We start from the raw sequence: 15,235 nt of genomic DNA on the forward strand, positions 1-15,235 counted from the left end.
ACATAAAAAAGTTTTGCCACTTAAAAAACATCTTTGTCTCAGAGCTAAAGAGGGTCTCAGATTTCCAAGCTAAATGAGCAATTGATTGGACAAAAGGGAACAAAACGACGATGGAAAGGAACTGCACTCATTACACACACATCAGAAGCAACGCGAGTCAATTGGCGCTTAGTGTTAATCAGCTCGGCCTTTGTTTGAATAGTTCTTTAATGATCAAATGGGAATCAGTGTGGAGGCATTATCAGAGCTGCGAGAGGGGGGGGGGGGGGGGGGGGGTGAGCGGCTGTCTTCCCGTCCAAGGTCTTTAACCAAGAGAATATTTTAATCCAGCCTGACAAGTTGAGGATCTGCTTAATCCTATTACAGGCTTGCACATTAAACTACAGTAGGCCCACACTTCTCCGCCTCTTGTCTTTGTGTGAGAAAGCAGCAGATGGTGCCAGCTCAAGAGCCTACTGTAGTGAACTTTCAATGGGCTAGCGCTTGGACCCCTCCCCGTTACTAAAACAACACCGCCACAAGTGTGGAGAATGCTCTAGGAAACAACTTGTTGTCGCGGTATTCGTTTCCTCATTCAATCTACCAGTGTGTGCACATTTAGTGCATTTGTTTGTCGGTCAAAGTTAGGTGTGATGCTGCACCAGATGGCCAAACCGTAAGAGTCAAGGAACACAGAGCTTGCCAATTGTTCTTAGAAGCGTGCCAAGGTTATTGGAAGCCGCACAGTGATCACAGTTTTGCAATAGTTTAAGCAAAGCTGGAAGACTTTAAGAAGATAATTGTGGGAAAGGGTGATATACAACATATAAACAAACACTTTTATACACAAAATACTAAATACTAGAAATGTTACATTCTTAACAAATGTTCCTACACCCTATGAATCAGAGAACAATATGTTTCTAACCTTTTGTGATGTGTGTATTAGGTAGACCCTCCAGAAAAACGCGGGCAAAAATCGTTGATTATGCGATTAAACATGCGGGGTTTTTATGTGATTTTATGCGGTGAAATTGCGGGAAGTTGCGAAATATGCTTAATATGCGGGGGAAAAGAATAACAATTTTTTTAATATTGGGCTGTCCTATTTATTCTCTCTCACACACAACCTGCCACAAACGTTTAACCCCTTTACTATTCAATTAAACACATTCAATGTTTATTTATTGTAAAAGCAATTGGGCTATTTTAATCTCACACACACACACACACACACACCCCCCCACACACACACACACTTCTCCGCCTCATTCTGTTTTCATTTACTCGTTCGTTATCTGACCAGCTTCAATCTTGTAGGCTATACTCACTTCGTTTCTTGTAGCCCTCGAAAGGGTTGTGGAGGTTGATGCCCTCGGTGAACGTGAGTCGTTTGGCTTTCTTGTCCGCAGCAGCAGAAAGCATTTTCGAATGTTTGAATGAATCAAAGTGGGTCGCCACCGTCGTTTTTCTCTTATGCTCCAACACACAGTTGCACGGGGTGCAGAATAGTTTCCCCCCACTTTTTGCCCGGTCTTTAGTAGAAATGTTCGTCGGTAAATGGGATGGATTAGATTTTTTCATCTTGGTGTTTTCTCTATCGTGTGAGCTCCACACGTTCACTCTATACAGTGTTGTTTACATTCTGTGACGCGCGAGCTGATGACGTCACGTCAAGACGAGTTAACTTTTTTTTCCCTCAACTTTGTGGAAAAATGCGGGGATTATGCGGCCTTTTGAAAATCTGCGCCATTTTGCTGATTTTGCGGTAAATTCTGCGATCGCAGAATCGCGATTTTCTGGAGGGTCTAATTAGGAATGGAAACAGCGTTTGTTTATTCAGACACTGTGAACACACCTATGCTGTTGCTTTGGTATCTAAAACTATAAGATGAAGAGTTGCTTTGAGGAAACCGTTTCCTGTCACAGAAACAAGCATATCTTAAATGTAAAGAGGCAAGAAGACATTGGACATGATACAGAATCAGATTTGATATATAGTGTTAAAACTAAGACAGGAAATACCACTAACTACATCACCTGAAGCCTTACCATGCAGTTAAGCATGCAGAGAGCAAGCGTCCGCCCACAACCTCATACTCAAGCAATTAGACCTATCCACAGGAACTACCACCCTGCACATTACTATTGGCTTTCACTTCTTTAACATATACATAACATGTTTTGACGGAAATAACATGGTAGCAAAGAATGCTGTTGGAGATTTGTTGGATTTTACACGGATAAAAAATGAACCAAGATACAAGCTTCTTGACTGTAGACTTCACGCTGCGGGATTTAAAGATAACATTAAAGATTGTACAAGTTTTGACAGTGAAACTATTGTGTAGCCCTGTTATAAGGGAGGCTGTAAACCCATCATGTCGCTCATGACAGAATCAGGGTTGGTTTGAAGTCTGAAAACTTGTTGGGTAGTTTTGACTGTGGCAGTGGCAGTAATGATGATGGAAACAATTAGGTTACAATGCCTTTGTACCAAATTGGTCTACATTCCAAAGTGTTCTGGTGTTGTTGACGAACAGGAAGTTTATCGGGGAGCGCTCTACATCTGTCAAACAGAGAGCCTTAAAGTACAGAGGCAGATTCCACTTGTCCCACTTGTCTCCACTTCCCTCCACCCCACAGCTTCTGTCCCCTCTGAGCCTTGTCTAAGTTAGGGTTAGGGTTCATATTGGCCTTCCCACAGTGAGCAGCTTTTAACCTCCTGCCAGCTTCATCAATCTCAGCCCGGTGTGATGGCTGCTAAAAGAGGCGGGCATTAAGGACAGCCTGCCGTCGGTAAATCAGCCGAGCTGGAGGGGGCCCCTCTCGTGTGCAGCACATAGGTCGAATAGGCAGCATACCCTATGAATGTAGACATCAACACTCGCAGCAGTTAAACCCCACGAGCGGACCTCCTCTCCACCAGATGGCCATGCCGGTTCTCCATAAATGTTTAACGAGGGGAGAACAAATTAAATCAGAAGGCAAATGATCAAGCACAGTTTGAACAATGTAATCCATATATTAGGTGGTGTTAGGTTGGTGAGGAGAACACAATTGGACAATGAGAAAACCTTTTCTTGTGGGGATTATAAGCCCCCATCCCAATTCTCTTAACCAACCCAATCTTACAAACAAAGCACAAGCCAATTAGCACAAAGCCCTTAGCTTTTGATTTGAACCAGTGTTTAGCAACATAAATCACCATGCCTGGGAAACAGTGAAACAATAGAAAGCCTAAGGCCTTTATTTCTACTTGACTTATAACTGAGACGCCAAATGTTCAGCTGGAAATAACGTCAATAGGCCTGAATTGTGATGGAGTGGGTTGGGTGTACATAATGTAAGGCACACTGAGAAGTGTGGAGCCTTGTTGGTGATGGTGGAAGTAGTGGGGGGGGGGGGGGGGGCGGAGGTCACAGTGGTTCAGAAAGCTAGCATTGAGTCACGGACAGAGTTAATACCATTAACATGAGGCATGGATGAGAAGTTCAGAGTCCACGTTCGTCTGAAAACAGATCTGACATCGACTCTTTTGTCCTACGGTCAATTATTTAATTACATCCCTTGAACAGGAGTTTGACCTCAGCGTTTCATATTGACGTTGTGAAGACAGCAAGAAGATTAGAACAAAGTTGAAATCAAGAACCATGTCAACAGCGAGCTTTATAGATATTGTAAGGTTCAGCGCACAATGGTCACTGTATGGGTTACTGGTGCTCGAACAGCACATGCCTTTTTTGGGACACCATGATGAGGAAAATGTCCCACTTTATAAACGTGTGACAACCCTGGTGTAACCATACCAGAACATTTCAAAGAAAATTGATCCCGTTTAGAACGCACATTTTGATTTTTAGTGTTGAATGGCTTTGTGACCGGCCTCTCTGACCAAGCTTTACACCTGCCGCCACTGCACCGCGGTTCTATAGCACCAGATTTCAGATTTCCATTTCCGTTTTATCCTAATAGCATTGGGTTTTAATTCCAAATACTTAGACACCAAGTCCCCTGCCATTGTCTTGTTGGTCAACTCTCCCTAATCTCGTATAAATCCCTGCTTTCATCCCAGACAAGTGAAATCCAACTTCTTCTCCTATGTGCTGACACTCTGCTGCTGAACGGGGCAGATTTACAATTGGTATATTTTATTTAATAAATGTGGGCCCTGAAAATGGGTTTTAATTGGTTTTATTGATATAAAAAGAGAGGGTCAGGTAGGTTGGCTGGCCAGTATTTTAATTAGTGTACGCCCAAACATTGTTAATCACCGGTTACACCGAAAACACGCGTCTCCTTTGAAATGTAATCATGATACTTTAGAAGTGTGATGCTCAGAGCACACGTCCTGTCTTACATAACTACCAGCAACTCTTTTTATAATTTCACATTACTCTAAAACTCTTAATTTGTTGATATTATAGTATTGCTGTTTTTGTTATTATGGTGTGGAGCTAATTACTTCAGCGTAACCCACGGAGTTGGGCCCCAGCCAACTCGAGGGAGACTAATGAACTGGCACCCCAGAGGGTGTTAACATCACTGCTACAGACACTACAATTCCCATACATCCGTCCTCTCTCTCTCCACCCTCTCTCCACCCTCTCTGCACTGTGGACCCATCATGTGCTCATTATGGTCCAGACTCTGCTCTGTTAGCTGCAATATGATCCAGGTACTCTGCAGCCGCACACAGCTCACTCTCTGTAACTGTTAACTATGAAAGATTGTTCTGCCTCACGCCCCTCAGGCTGCAATATTTCTGCAATAATAGATAAACGTGTAGCTGAATTCTAATCTTTTTGAGTCATTGTTATCAGAAACATGCAGGCACCGATGTCGGATGCATTGTATTATAACTTTGATGGTAATTTTGATTTGAATCTCGGCTTGGTTTCGGGAATAAATTCACCCTTTCAGTAATTCTGAACATCTGCCATGCATTAATAAGTCCACAGGCTCCTTCATTTGTTTAGTTATTTATTTCCATTGTCGCCAGGAAAACACACTTTCCGCTACACACTTCCACAGACATCAAACTAAAAAAACAAGCCGGGTCCCAGGGGGAAGGGGATGATAGCAGGCTTTAAAGAGAATATTTCTTTGTCACAGTAAAACATTGAACGAGCGCAGCACCGAGTCCCTGTTGATGCAAATGAAAGTGTGATATGTGCCTGGTGACGCCTGGCTGAGCAGGGAGCAGTCGGGCTCACGGTCACGGGGGATTTGTTGTGTTTGGGGTTTGTCTTTTCTGTCTGCCAGCGCGTGGGTGGATTCATGGGGGCCTCCGTCTGTGCTGCTTTTACAGGTACCCCATCCTCAGCGCGCCAGAGAAATGAACTGAGGACCGAGCAGCAGACAGCACGCGTTTCTTGAGGACGTCCGATATTCAACAGACAAACCATGAGGTTACAGAAGAGCCCGGGATTGGCCGCCGTGCTTTGCCTGATCGTCTGTATGTGTGCCTTCTATGCAACGACAGCCTTCGACATCCCACTGGAGGGTGAGTGCTGACTCTTAGTGTGCATGACTAATTCAATGACTGGTATTTTTAAAGGGCCAGTTTGCGTTAATAATGAAAACACACATGTTGCTGTCACTTTCTAACAAAGAAAGAGTCAAGATGTAATTGTATTGAATATCCAGAGAGATATGGACATGTTTCTGAAATAATGTTGTTTTTAAAATGTTTAATGTTGAGTGCTGTAAGCTCCGAAAACTACATTCCATTGACTTCCATTAAATGGCATTGGAGGCAAGCATCTCTCTCAAGATAGATTTTTGATTTGATTTTAGGAAAGTATGTTGAATAATTTAAAAGGCAAGTTTAATGCACTCAAGAAGAACATGCATACAGCAAGTCCTTTCAGCTTGAAGAGAAATTAATCAAAGGGTTTCTGAAGGAGAGTTATAACTATGGATATATAGAGAACTGAATACAGCGTTGGATGCGGGACCCCGTTCATTCATATGAAAGTTCATGGTTGGGCTATAACAGTGTTCGTACTGGGTAGTCGATATAACCACAACAACAAAAATCTGCTGATTTACAGAAGTCTCTTTCCCCAATGTAAGTCAATGTGAAATAGTATTTTTGGACCCATTGACGTCACAGGAGTTTTAGTACCATCGTTAGCCATTACAAAAATGTACTTCAATGTCCGACACGCTTCCTGGGGGCTTGGTTTTAACCCCCCACCAATGCATGCTGGGATATTTGCAAGAATGTGATCTTCTATGACACACATGAACAGTGAACTTCCAATTGAATACATTAAGCCTCATGTTCATTCTGAAATTAATATTAATAACTCATTCACTATACAATTCCCAAATGTTTACACAAAGGACCCTTACTTATTAGCAACACTATGTTGATTAAACACAGTCCTTGATGAAGCAAGCACATGCAGCAGTGTATACAGAAGGACAGGTACTGTGAAAGGAGTGTTAAAATAGTTAAAGCTCATCTACAGAGAACTGGTTTTATCAGCAAAAAAGGTGTCGAATAATTTACAGGCGAATAAATCCAACACAGAGAGCTGTTACACTCATCAAGCGTTCTGTGAATGGAATACATTTACAGCTCTTATCTCGTGTGAATCAGGTTTGTTTTCTTTGTGTTGTTTCTGCGTGTACCCCAGTTTCCTTGGAAACACATATCAAACCTCTCCCTTTTTAAATTATTCAGAAGTATCTGTTAAGAGCTTGATAAAGAACAGTTCAAACAGGCTTTTCTGAGGAGAGGTTTTCGTGTTCCCTGATGTCGGAATATCCTTTTAATTCAGCCTCCTGTTATGCATTACTCATGTGTGTGTTTAGAAGGGTTTATATAGAGAATGCTTGAGACATGAAGAGATTATTCCTAAAATGCTGACTGTTTTTCGTTTTGTTTATTCCCCCCCTGCTGCCGTGGATTGTGTAGTTTTAGGTCATGTAAACAGTAAGTTCACTCTGCCAATAGCGTAGCTCGTATTAGCGACATTCTCTGCTGTCTGCTGCTAATCTCTTTGGTTCGCTGTGGAGCGCAGCAGAAGCTTTACTTACAGCCATATGTGTTGGATCACAATCTCATGTGTCATCAGTCGTGACTCCATTTAGCTCGTACTACTCATGGCATGCCCGTATCTTCCTCTATACACAGTACTATTCATACTTATTGTGTTGTGTTTGTTCCATATTGTCACAAGTAGGCCATCATACAAGACCAAATAAGAGAATAAAACCAATCTAACAAAACCACTTATTCATTTGAATCATTAACTTTATTGACAAAATACTACATGTTTCATTCATTCAGAGTAATGTTATTGTCAGTATTATACACCAATGTTTTTGGGATGTAACTCATCATAAACCTCACATTCCAGTGGTTCCCAACCTGAGTGAATCTGACTGGTCACAAGAGGATTCAATGGATAAGAAATAAAGAAAAACATATTTCCGTTTGACGATATTCTACAGTTTCACAGACTACTATTCATTTGTGCTTTTTCTATGAAAAGCTGGACTTTTTTTAATACTTAAGGATTATCTTAGAATCCTTAAGAGATATTCTTCAATGGCCGAACACCTTAAAGTTCTATTAAGTATTACCCCTTATCTGATGGACTTTCTTAAGAGTTGTGCACAGAATCCCTTAAAAAATATTTCCTACAAATAAATGTAAGACATGAACTGCATTAGAAGAGATGTCATAAAAACCTTTTGTTTGCTTGCAACTGGCTTCTGTGGATGTTTTCACTTACCGTTATCTCACAGATGTGGCCTCTGGATTGCTAACGTGTCTGTTCTGGCCAAAAGAGAGCACGCTTTAAACTGCAAAGGTGTGTAAAGAGCACAGCTGCAGAAGGTAGAGTGATCAAACTCTAAATAGCCGGATAAATCATGTATCGAATACTAGATCCATAGTGCGGAACATTCTTGTTACCATGTGTTCATTTTTCTTATGCATTTAAGTTATATTCAGAGGGACCTAGAGTCTTGTTCCATACTTGATTGCTGAGGACTTTCTTGCAACCAACTAACTTTAAAAGGAAGACTTAAGTATAAGACCAAGATAATGAGATACTTAAGTAAATATTATTAAAGAAACCTTAAGAGAAGCCTATTTCTTCCAGTTGATTTTGTTATAAGGAAACTTTAACTTGGTTTCAAACTAAATTCTTAACTTGAGGTGATTTGTGCAAAAGCTGCTCGCAAATATATATATATATCCTCGTAAAGGTTGTTTCACATGCGACGAGGGGTCACCAGTTGACTTTCACAGGGGGGTCACAAGCCAAAAAGGTTGGGAACCACTACTCGTTTCCATCACATTGACCGTGATACTGCTGAACAGAGCTCTGTATTAAACCCTGTGCTGTGTTTCTCCAGTCGAGCAGCTGCCCACCATCACCGATCAGTCGCCCAGCTCTCTCATCGCCTTCCCCTTCGACGAGAGCTTCCCGATGATGTGCGAAGCCAAGGGAAACCCCGAGCCAGAGTGAGTAGCTGATCGCAAAAACAACAAGAGTTTGTCTACAAGTTGAATTTGGGTGGGAACAGAGCATTCTGCAGTGCTGAACCAAGGCCTTGACATTTCAACACTGCCTTTCTTTATGTAGATTCAGATGGACCAAGAATGGCCAGGAATTCGACCCCGATCTAGACCCCCGACTGATGAAAGAGGAGAATTCTGGGACCTTTGTGATACCTAATAATGGGAACCTCACAGAGTACCAGGGAAACTATCGCTGTTACGCCTCAAACAGACTGGGGACCGCCATATCCAAGGAGATTGAGTTCATTGTGCCCCGTGAGTAACATACATCTGTGTGTAGGTCTGTGTGTGTGTGGTGCTCTGTTACAGTGCTTTCAAAGTGATTCAGGGCCTGTGTAATGACTGCGCCTCTCCATTGTGAGCTTTTCATTGTATCGGACGTGGCAGAAAGTCATTGGGGCTCCCGAGCTCTCCGCCCCTCATCTATAGCACCGCACTGGAGAAAAGAGCATTGAGGGGGATGCAGCCTCTCCATCATTTCCTCTGCTACACTTTTCCATTAGCTTCCACACTGTATATACACTCTCAGGTTGAATCCACTCTATGGGGGGGAAGACATTTAGCACTCAGACACAATAATAGTAGTGATGACTGATTTGTCCAAAATCTCCCATAGATTTCTCCACTGAGTGATACAGAGAACAGGAAACACTTTATAAGCTTCTGACTAAACCCAAGAATGATTTCACTGCCATCTCCTGGAGAACGAGGGAACTGCTTCCTTCGTGTCATTCATTCCCTTCTTTTCTTCAGATGTCCCAAAGTTTCCTAAAGAGACCCTGGATCCTGTGGAGGTGGAGGAAGGCCAGGCTTTGGTTTTAGAGTGTAACCCCCCTCAAGGGATACCCCCCCTCCAGATCTACTGGATGACCATCAGTAAGTGAGACCTCTTTGTTGGGATGAATTAGCGGATGTGTGATGATGATGATAATAATAATAATAAAAAAATACAAATAATAAAAAAAGAAAATACCAATAATTTAAATCAGGCGTCTCAAACTCAAGGCCCGGGGGCCAAATCCGGCCCGCAACTTCATTTTATGTTACAAATTGCAATCCGCGCCTCTTTCTCTGATATTTGGAAATATCTCCAAGCGGCAGACATGTTGGCTGTGAGCCATGGTCGCGCGACGTGCTTGTCGCGTTTTGATTATGTCATCACAACAACACGTTAGCTTACCAAACTGAAAGGTGCATTTGTTGTTGTTGAAGAAAAGAAAATGCACTTGACTTGGAATTAATTTACTGTATGCATTCAAAAGTGCTGAATAAATGTTTTATGGACCCATAATAGTGATTATTATTTAAGTTAAGTTTTGCCATAATCATGTCTTTTTCCATAACCAGCTAGCTGAACAACATTGGTAAAAAATGTATACATTAGTACAGCATTATATACAGTATATATATATATATATATATATATATATATTAATCATTTTCGGACTTTCGTTATTCGGTTTTCGGCCAACTGTTTCCTATTTTCGGTATCGGTTTCGGCCAAGAATTACCCATTCGGTGCACCCCTAATATTTATATAGTTCCAACCGGCCCTTTGAGTGCAACCTTTATGCAAATGTGGCCCGTGATGAAATTGAGTTTGACACCCCTGATTTAAAGCATCACTTTAATAATAAATAAAATACTTTAATTAAAAAAAATACTTTTCGTCACCTTTTAAAATATACAAAATGCGAAAAATAAAGATAAATACAATGAAATATAAACAGAAAACCACAAGATATTAAAACGAATGAATTCATAATTACTCATAAACAGCAAGGAATACATTAAGTGAATTTATATTAAATGTGCAATTTCAGTTAGAAATACAAATCTTCACATCTTAATCCTCACACACGTCTTGCTTGAATGAGGTATATATACAATAATAAAGTGATCTATTAAGGGCTTTAACATGTCCCGGAAGACGCTTTGCAAAGACACAAAATAAAGTGTCCTTCATTTAAAGTCTTACTAAAGTTAAGCTCAGGTGTTTTAGAAACAAAATGTACTTAAGGTATTAAAGTAAAAGTCTAATTTCTCTAGGGAAAGTTTCCTCTATGACTTGTATATCTTGTTAATGGGTGTTTAAAAAAGTGAACGCTCCTCTCCTCAGATCTGCAGCACATCGAGCAGGATGAGAGGGTCTCCATGGGGCTGAACGGAGACCTCTACTTCTCCCACGCCGTGGAGAAGGACAGCCGGAGAGACTACTGCTGCTTCGCCGCCTTCCCCAGGATACGCACCATCGTTCAGAAGAATCCCATGTCTGTCATCGTCAAGACAAGTACGTGTCACCTCAGCGTCTCCATCCTCTCCGATGCATGATACAACACTTTGATTTGCTCTCAGATCATTTCGGCGATGTCCATATTCACACTTCAAAAGCCATCTGAGTGTCACACGCTGTCTCGTTTATTCGCATCTCCTTCGGTTTGATCTCGGTGATGTTTTTGTCGTGATGTATCCCAGCTGTCCTCGTGTTCATTGTGGTTTTTCTTTTTGTCTCATTCATCGTCATTTCAGAAAACATGAGTCCTGAAACCGGTAAGTTTGAAGTTTTTAGAGTAGAAAACACTCGCGTCATTTATGTGTGTGTGTCTGTGTGTGTCTCGCTCTCTCGCTCTCTCTGTGTGTATGTCTGTGTGTGTCTCTCTCTCTCTCTCTCTCTGTGTGTGTGTCTGTGTGTGTCTCTCTCTCTCTCTCTCTCTCTCTCTCTGTGTGTGTGTCTGTGCGTGTCTCGCTCTCTCCCTCTCTCTGTGTGTGTGTCTGTGTGTGTCTCGCTCTCTCTCTCTGTGTGTGTGTGTGTGTGTCTGTGCGTGTCTCTCTCTCTCGCTCTCTCTCTCTGTGTGTGTGTGTGTGTCTCTGTGTGTCTCGCTCTCTCGCTCTCTCGGTGTGTGTGTCTGTGTGTGTCTCTCTCTCTCTGTGTGTGTGTGTGTGTGTGTGTGTCTGTGTGTGTGTGTCTCTCTCTCTCTCTCGCTCTCTCTCTCTGTGTGTGTGTCTGTGTCTCTCTCTCTCTCTCTGTGTGTGTCTGTGTGTCTCTCTCTCGCTCTCTCTCTCTCTCTGTGTGTGTGTCTGTGTGTCTCTCTCTCGCTCTCTCTCTCTCTCTGTGTGTGTCTCTCTCTCTTGCTCTCTCTCTGTGTGTGTGTGTCTCTCTCTCTCGCTCTCTCTCTCTGTGTGTGTGTCTGTGTGTCTCTCTCTCTCTCTCTCTCTCTGTGTCTCTCGCTCTCTCTCTCTGTGTGTGTGTCTGTGTGTCTCTCTCTCTCTCTCTCTCTCTGTGTCTCTCTCTCTCTCTCTCTGTGTGTGTGTGTCTGTCTCTCTCTCTCTGTGTGTGTGTGTGTGGGTGTGTGTGTGTGTGTGTGTGTCTCTCTCTCTCTCTGGTTTTTCTCACTGTCTCATCCTCTGCCGTTCTCCGTTTCAAATCTGTGTTATTAAGAAGAAGCATACTAGGCAATAGTACAGACTTCTTTGGGGGGGAAATCATGCTTCCCTTTTCCTACATAGAAGACAAACACAACAGCTAACAAGACATAATCAAGACAAAACATAGCATGACAGGAATACCATACCTATTACCAAATAAATAAAGGGTTCACTCTCTGCTGTTCTCCCTCAGCTAACGCCATCATGGAGCGGAGACCCTCTCTTCTGACGCCTTCTGGTGGCCAGTCAGAGACACAGCTGGTCAAAGGGGAGGACCTGAAATTGGAGTGTATTGCTGAGGGATTGTAAGTAGCACTGCCTTTTTAATATTATAAATACATGTAATATTATTCATTTATGTTCAAAATCCAATCACCGCTCTTGCTAATGCTTTTCACCACATTTGAATGTCATCTTTTTGAAGTCGTATCGCTTTTTATTGCAGCAAAAAAAAAAACCTACCATCCTCTTTCATTTTCTAAAGAATCAAATAAACGTGTTAATTAAAAAGTCTGCTGTACGAGCGATGGCCAACACAACATGGAGAGCACACATCAAAGCCTTTCTAATCTTTGCCTTTAGTTCTTCATTGATTTTCAGATACTTTGTATTCGTTTCTAAGGGCGTCGCTCGGACCACCTTTTCAGAAACACTCCTACTCTTTCAGATGTTTTAATAAAGCAGATGGAAAACTGTTTGTTGCTCTCAGTCATTGTGCTCCTCAAGGTTGGAAAGAAGCCTTTAAGAGAACCTGAGAGGAGCCGAACATATTGATATTAGAAAGCAGAAAGCTAATTCTGGCTTTAACAGAATCTAGTGTTTTATAAGTGAGTGGTTCTTTGATCATTTACTTTCATTCAAATTACATTTTTCTCTTTGTGTAATTCTCTTGTGAAGCCCTTGAAGTGCATTTGATTTGTTTGGTAGTGTCTCTTCTACATCAACATATGTCTCCTCTTCTACATCAACATGTGTCCCCTCTTCTTCATGTCTCTTCTACATCAACATATGTCTCCTCTTCTACATCAACATGTGTCCCCTCTTCTTCATGTCTCTTCTACATCAACATATGTCCCCTCTTCTACATCAACATGTGTCCCCTCTTCTTCATGTCTCTTCTACATCAACATGTGTCCCCTCTTCTTCATGTCTCTTCTACATCAACATATGTCCCCTCTTCTACATCAACATGTGTCCCCTCTTCTTCATGTCTCTTCTACATCAACATGTGTCCCCTCTTCTTCATGTCTCTTCTACATCAACATGTGTCCCCTCTTCTTCATGTCTCTTCTACATCAACATGTGTCCCCTCTTCTCCATGTCTCTTCTACATCAACATGTGTCCCCCCTTCTTCATGTCTCTTCTACATCAACATGTGTCCCCTCTTCTTCATGTCTCTTCTACATCAACATGTGTCCCCCCTTCTTCATGTCTCTTCTACATCAACATGTGTCCCCTCTTCTTCATGTCTCTTCTACATCAACATGTGTCCCCTCTTCTTCATGTCTCTTCTACATCAACATGTGTCCCCTCTTCTCCATGTCTCTTCTACATCAACATGTGTCCCCTCTTCTTCGTGTCTCTTCTACATCAACATGTGTCCCCTCTTCTTCATGTCTCTTCTACATCAACATATGTCTCCTCTTCTACATCAACATGTGTCCCCTCTTCTTCATGTCTCTTCTACATCAACATATGTCTCCTCTTCTACATCAACATGTGTCCCCTCTTCTTCATGTCTCTTCTACATCAACATATGTCCCCTCTTCTACATCAACATGTGTCCCCTCTTCTTCATGTCTCTTCTACATCAACATGTGTCCCCTCTTCTTCATGTCTCTTCTACATCAACATATGTCCCCTCTTCTACATCAACATGTGTCCCCTCTTCTTCATGTCTCTTCTACATCAACATGTGTCCCCTCTTCTTCATGTCTCTTCTACATCAACATGTGTCCCCTCTTCTTCATGTCTCTTCTACATCAACATGTGTCCCCTCTTCTCCATGTCTCTTCTACATCAACATGTGTCCCCCCTTCTTCATGTCTCTTCTACATCAACATGTGTCCCCTCTTCTTCATGTCTCTTCTACATCAACATGTGTCCCCCCTTCTTCATGTCTCTTCTACATCAACATGTGTCCCCTCTTCTTCATGTCTCTTCTACATCAACATGTGTCCCCTCTTCTTCATGTCTCTTCTACATCAACATGTGTCCCCTCTTCTCCATGTCTCTTCTACATCAACATGTGTCCCCTCTTCTTCGTGTCTCTTCTACATCAACATGTGTCCCCTCTTCTTCATGTCTCTTCTACATCAACATGTGTCCCCTCTTCTCCATGTCTCTTCTACATCAACATGTGTCCCCTCTTCTTCATGTCTCTTCTACATCAACATGTGTCCCCTCTTCTTCATGTCTCTTCTACATCAACATGTGTCCCCTCTTCTCCATGTCTCTTCTACATCAACATGTGTCCCCTCTTCTTCATGTCTCTTCTACATCAACATGTGTCCCCTCTTCTTCATGTCTCTTCTACATCAACATGTGTCCCCTCTTCTTCATGTCTCTTCTACATCAACATGTGTCACCTCTTCTTCATGTCTCTCCTACATCAACATGTGTCCCCTCTTCTCCATGTCTCTTCTACATCAACATGTGTCCCCTCTTCTCCATGTCTCTTCTAAATCAACATGTGTCCCCTCTTCTCCATGTCTCTTCTACATCAACATGTGTCCCCTCTTCTTCATGTCTCTTCTACATCAACATGTGTCACCTCTTCTTCATGTCTCTTCTACATCAACATGTGTCCCCTCTTCTCCATGTCTCTTCTACATCAACATGTGTCCCCTCTTCTCCATGTCTCTTCTAAATCAACATGTGTCCCCTCTTCTTCATGTCTCTTCTACATCAACATGTGTCCCCTCTTCTCCATGTCTCTTCTACATCAACATGTGTCCCCTCTTCTTCATGTCTCTTCTACATCAACATGTGTCCCCTCTTCTTCATGTCTCTTCTACATCAACATGTGTCCCCTCTTCTTCATGTCTCTTCTACATCAACATGATCCATTTCTATAAAAACCTGTCTGAAAATGAGCTGATCAGATTTTGGCCACTTTATGATGTCATAACGATGTTTTGGCTTGAGTAACCATTAGCCAATCAGCAACCAAGGTAACCCCCCCCCCCCCCCACCTTATCACCTGAATCTCCTCCTAGAGCACCATTGAGTTCTTCTTCAAGAACACATTCTCTCTCAGAGGGGCGTGGGGAGGGGCTCCTTAT

At 42.2% G+C, this 15,235-nt stretch overlaps 1 protein-coding gene across 5 annotated transcripts in view; it reads left to right on the forward strand.

The window, feature by feature from the left end:
• chl1b (cell adhesion molecule L1-like b) overlaps positions 1–15,235 on the forward strand; it is a 94,812-nt gene that overhangs the window by 38,378 nt on the left and 41,199 nt on the right. For 3 of the 5 annotated variants that reach the window (XM_079683838.1, XM_079683841.1, XM_079683837.1), the window contains exons 2-9: positions 5,291–5,485; positions 6,908–6,925; positions 8,359–8,467; positions 8,589–8,779; positions 9,278–9,400; positions 10,644–10,814; positions 11,054–11,074; positions 12,144–12,255. In XM_079683838.1, coding sequence (XP_079539964.1) covers positions 5,386–5,485; positions 6,908–6,925; positions 8,359–8,467; positions 8,589–8,779; positions 9,278–9,400; positions 10,644–10,814; positions 11,054–11,074; positions 12,144–12,255 — 845 coding nt within the window. In that variant the 5' untranslated portion in view covers positions 5,291–5,385. The remainder of the gene's footprint in view (positions 1–5,290; positions 5,486–6,907; positions 6,926–8,358; positions 8,468–8,588; positions 8,780–9,277; positions 9,401–10,643; positions 10,815–11,053; positions 11,075–12,143; positions 12,256–15,235) is intronic. The other 2 variants (XM_079683839.1, XM_079683840.1) reach the window with 2 other exon arrangements.

This window comes from Notothenia rossii (genome assembly GCF_949606895.1).
Source record: "Notothenia rossii genome assembly, chromosome: 5".
Classification (NCBI taxonomy): Eukaryota; Metazoa; Chordata; class Actinopteri; order Perciformes; family Nototheniidae; genus Notothenia; species Notothenia rossii.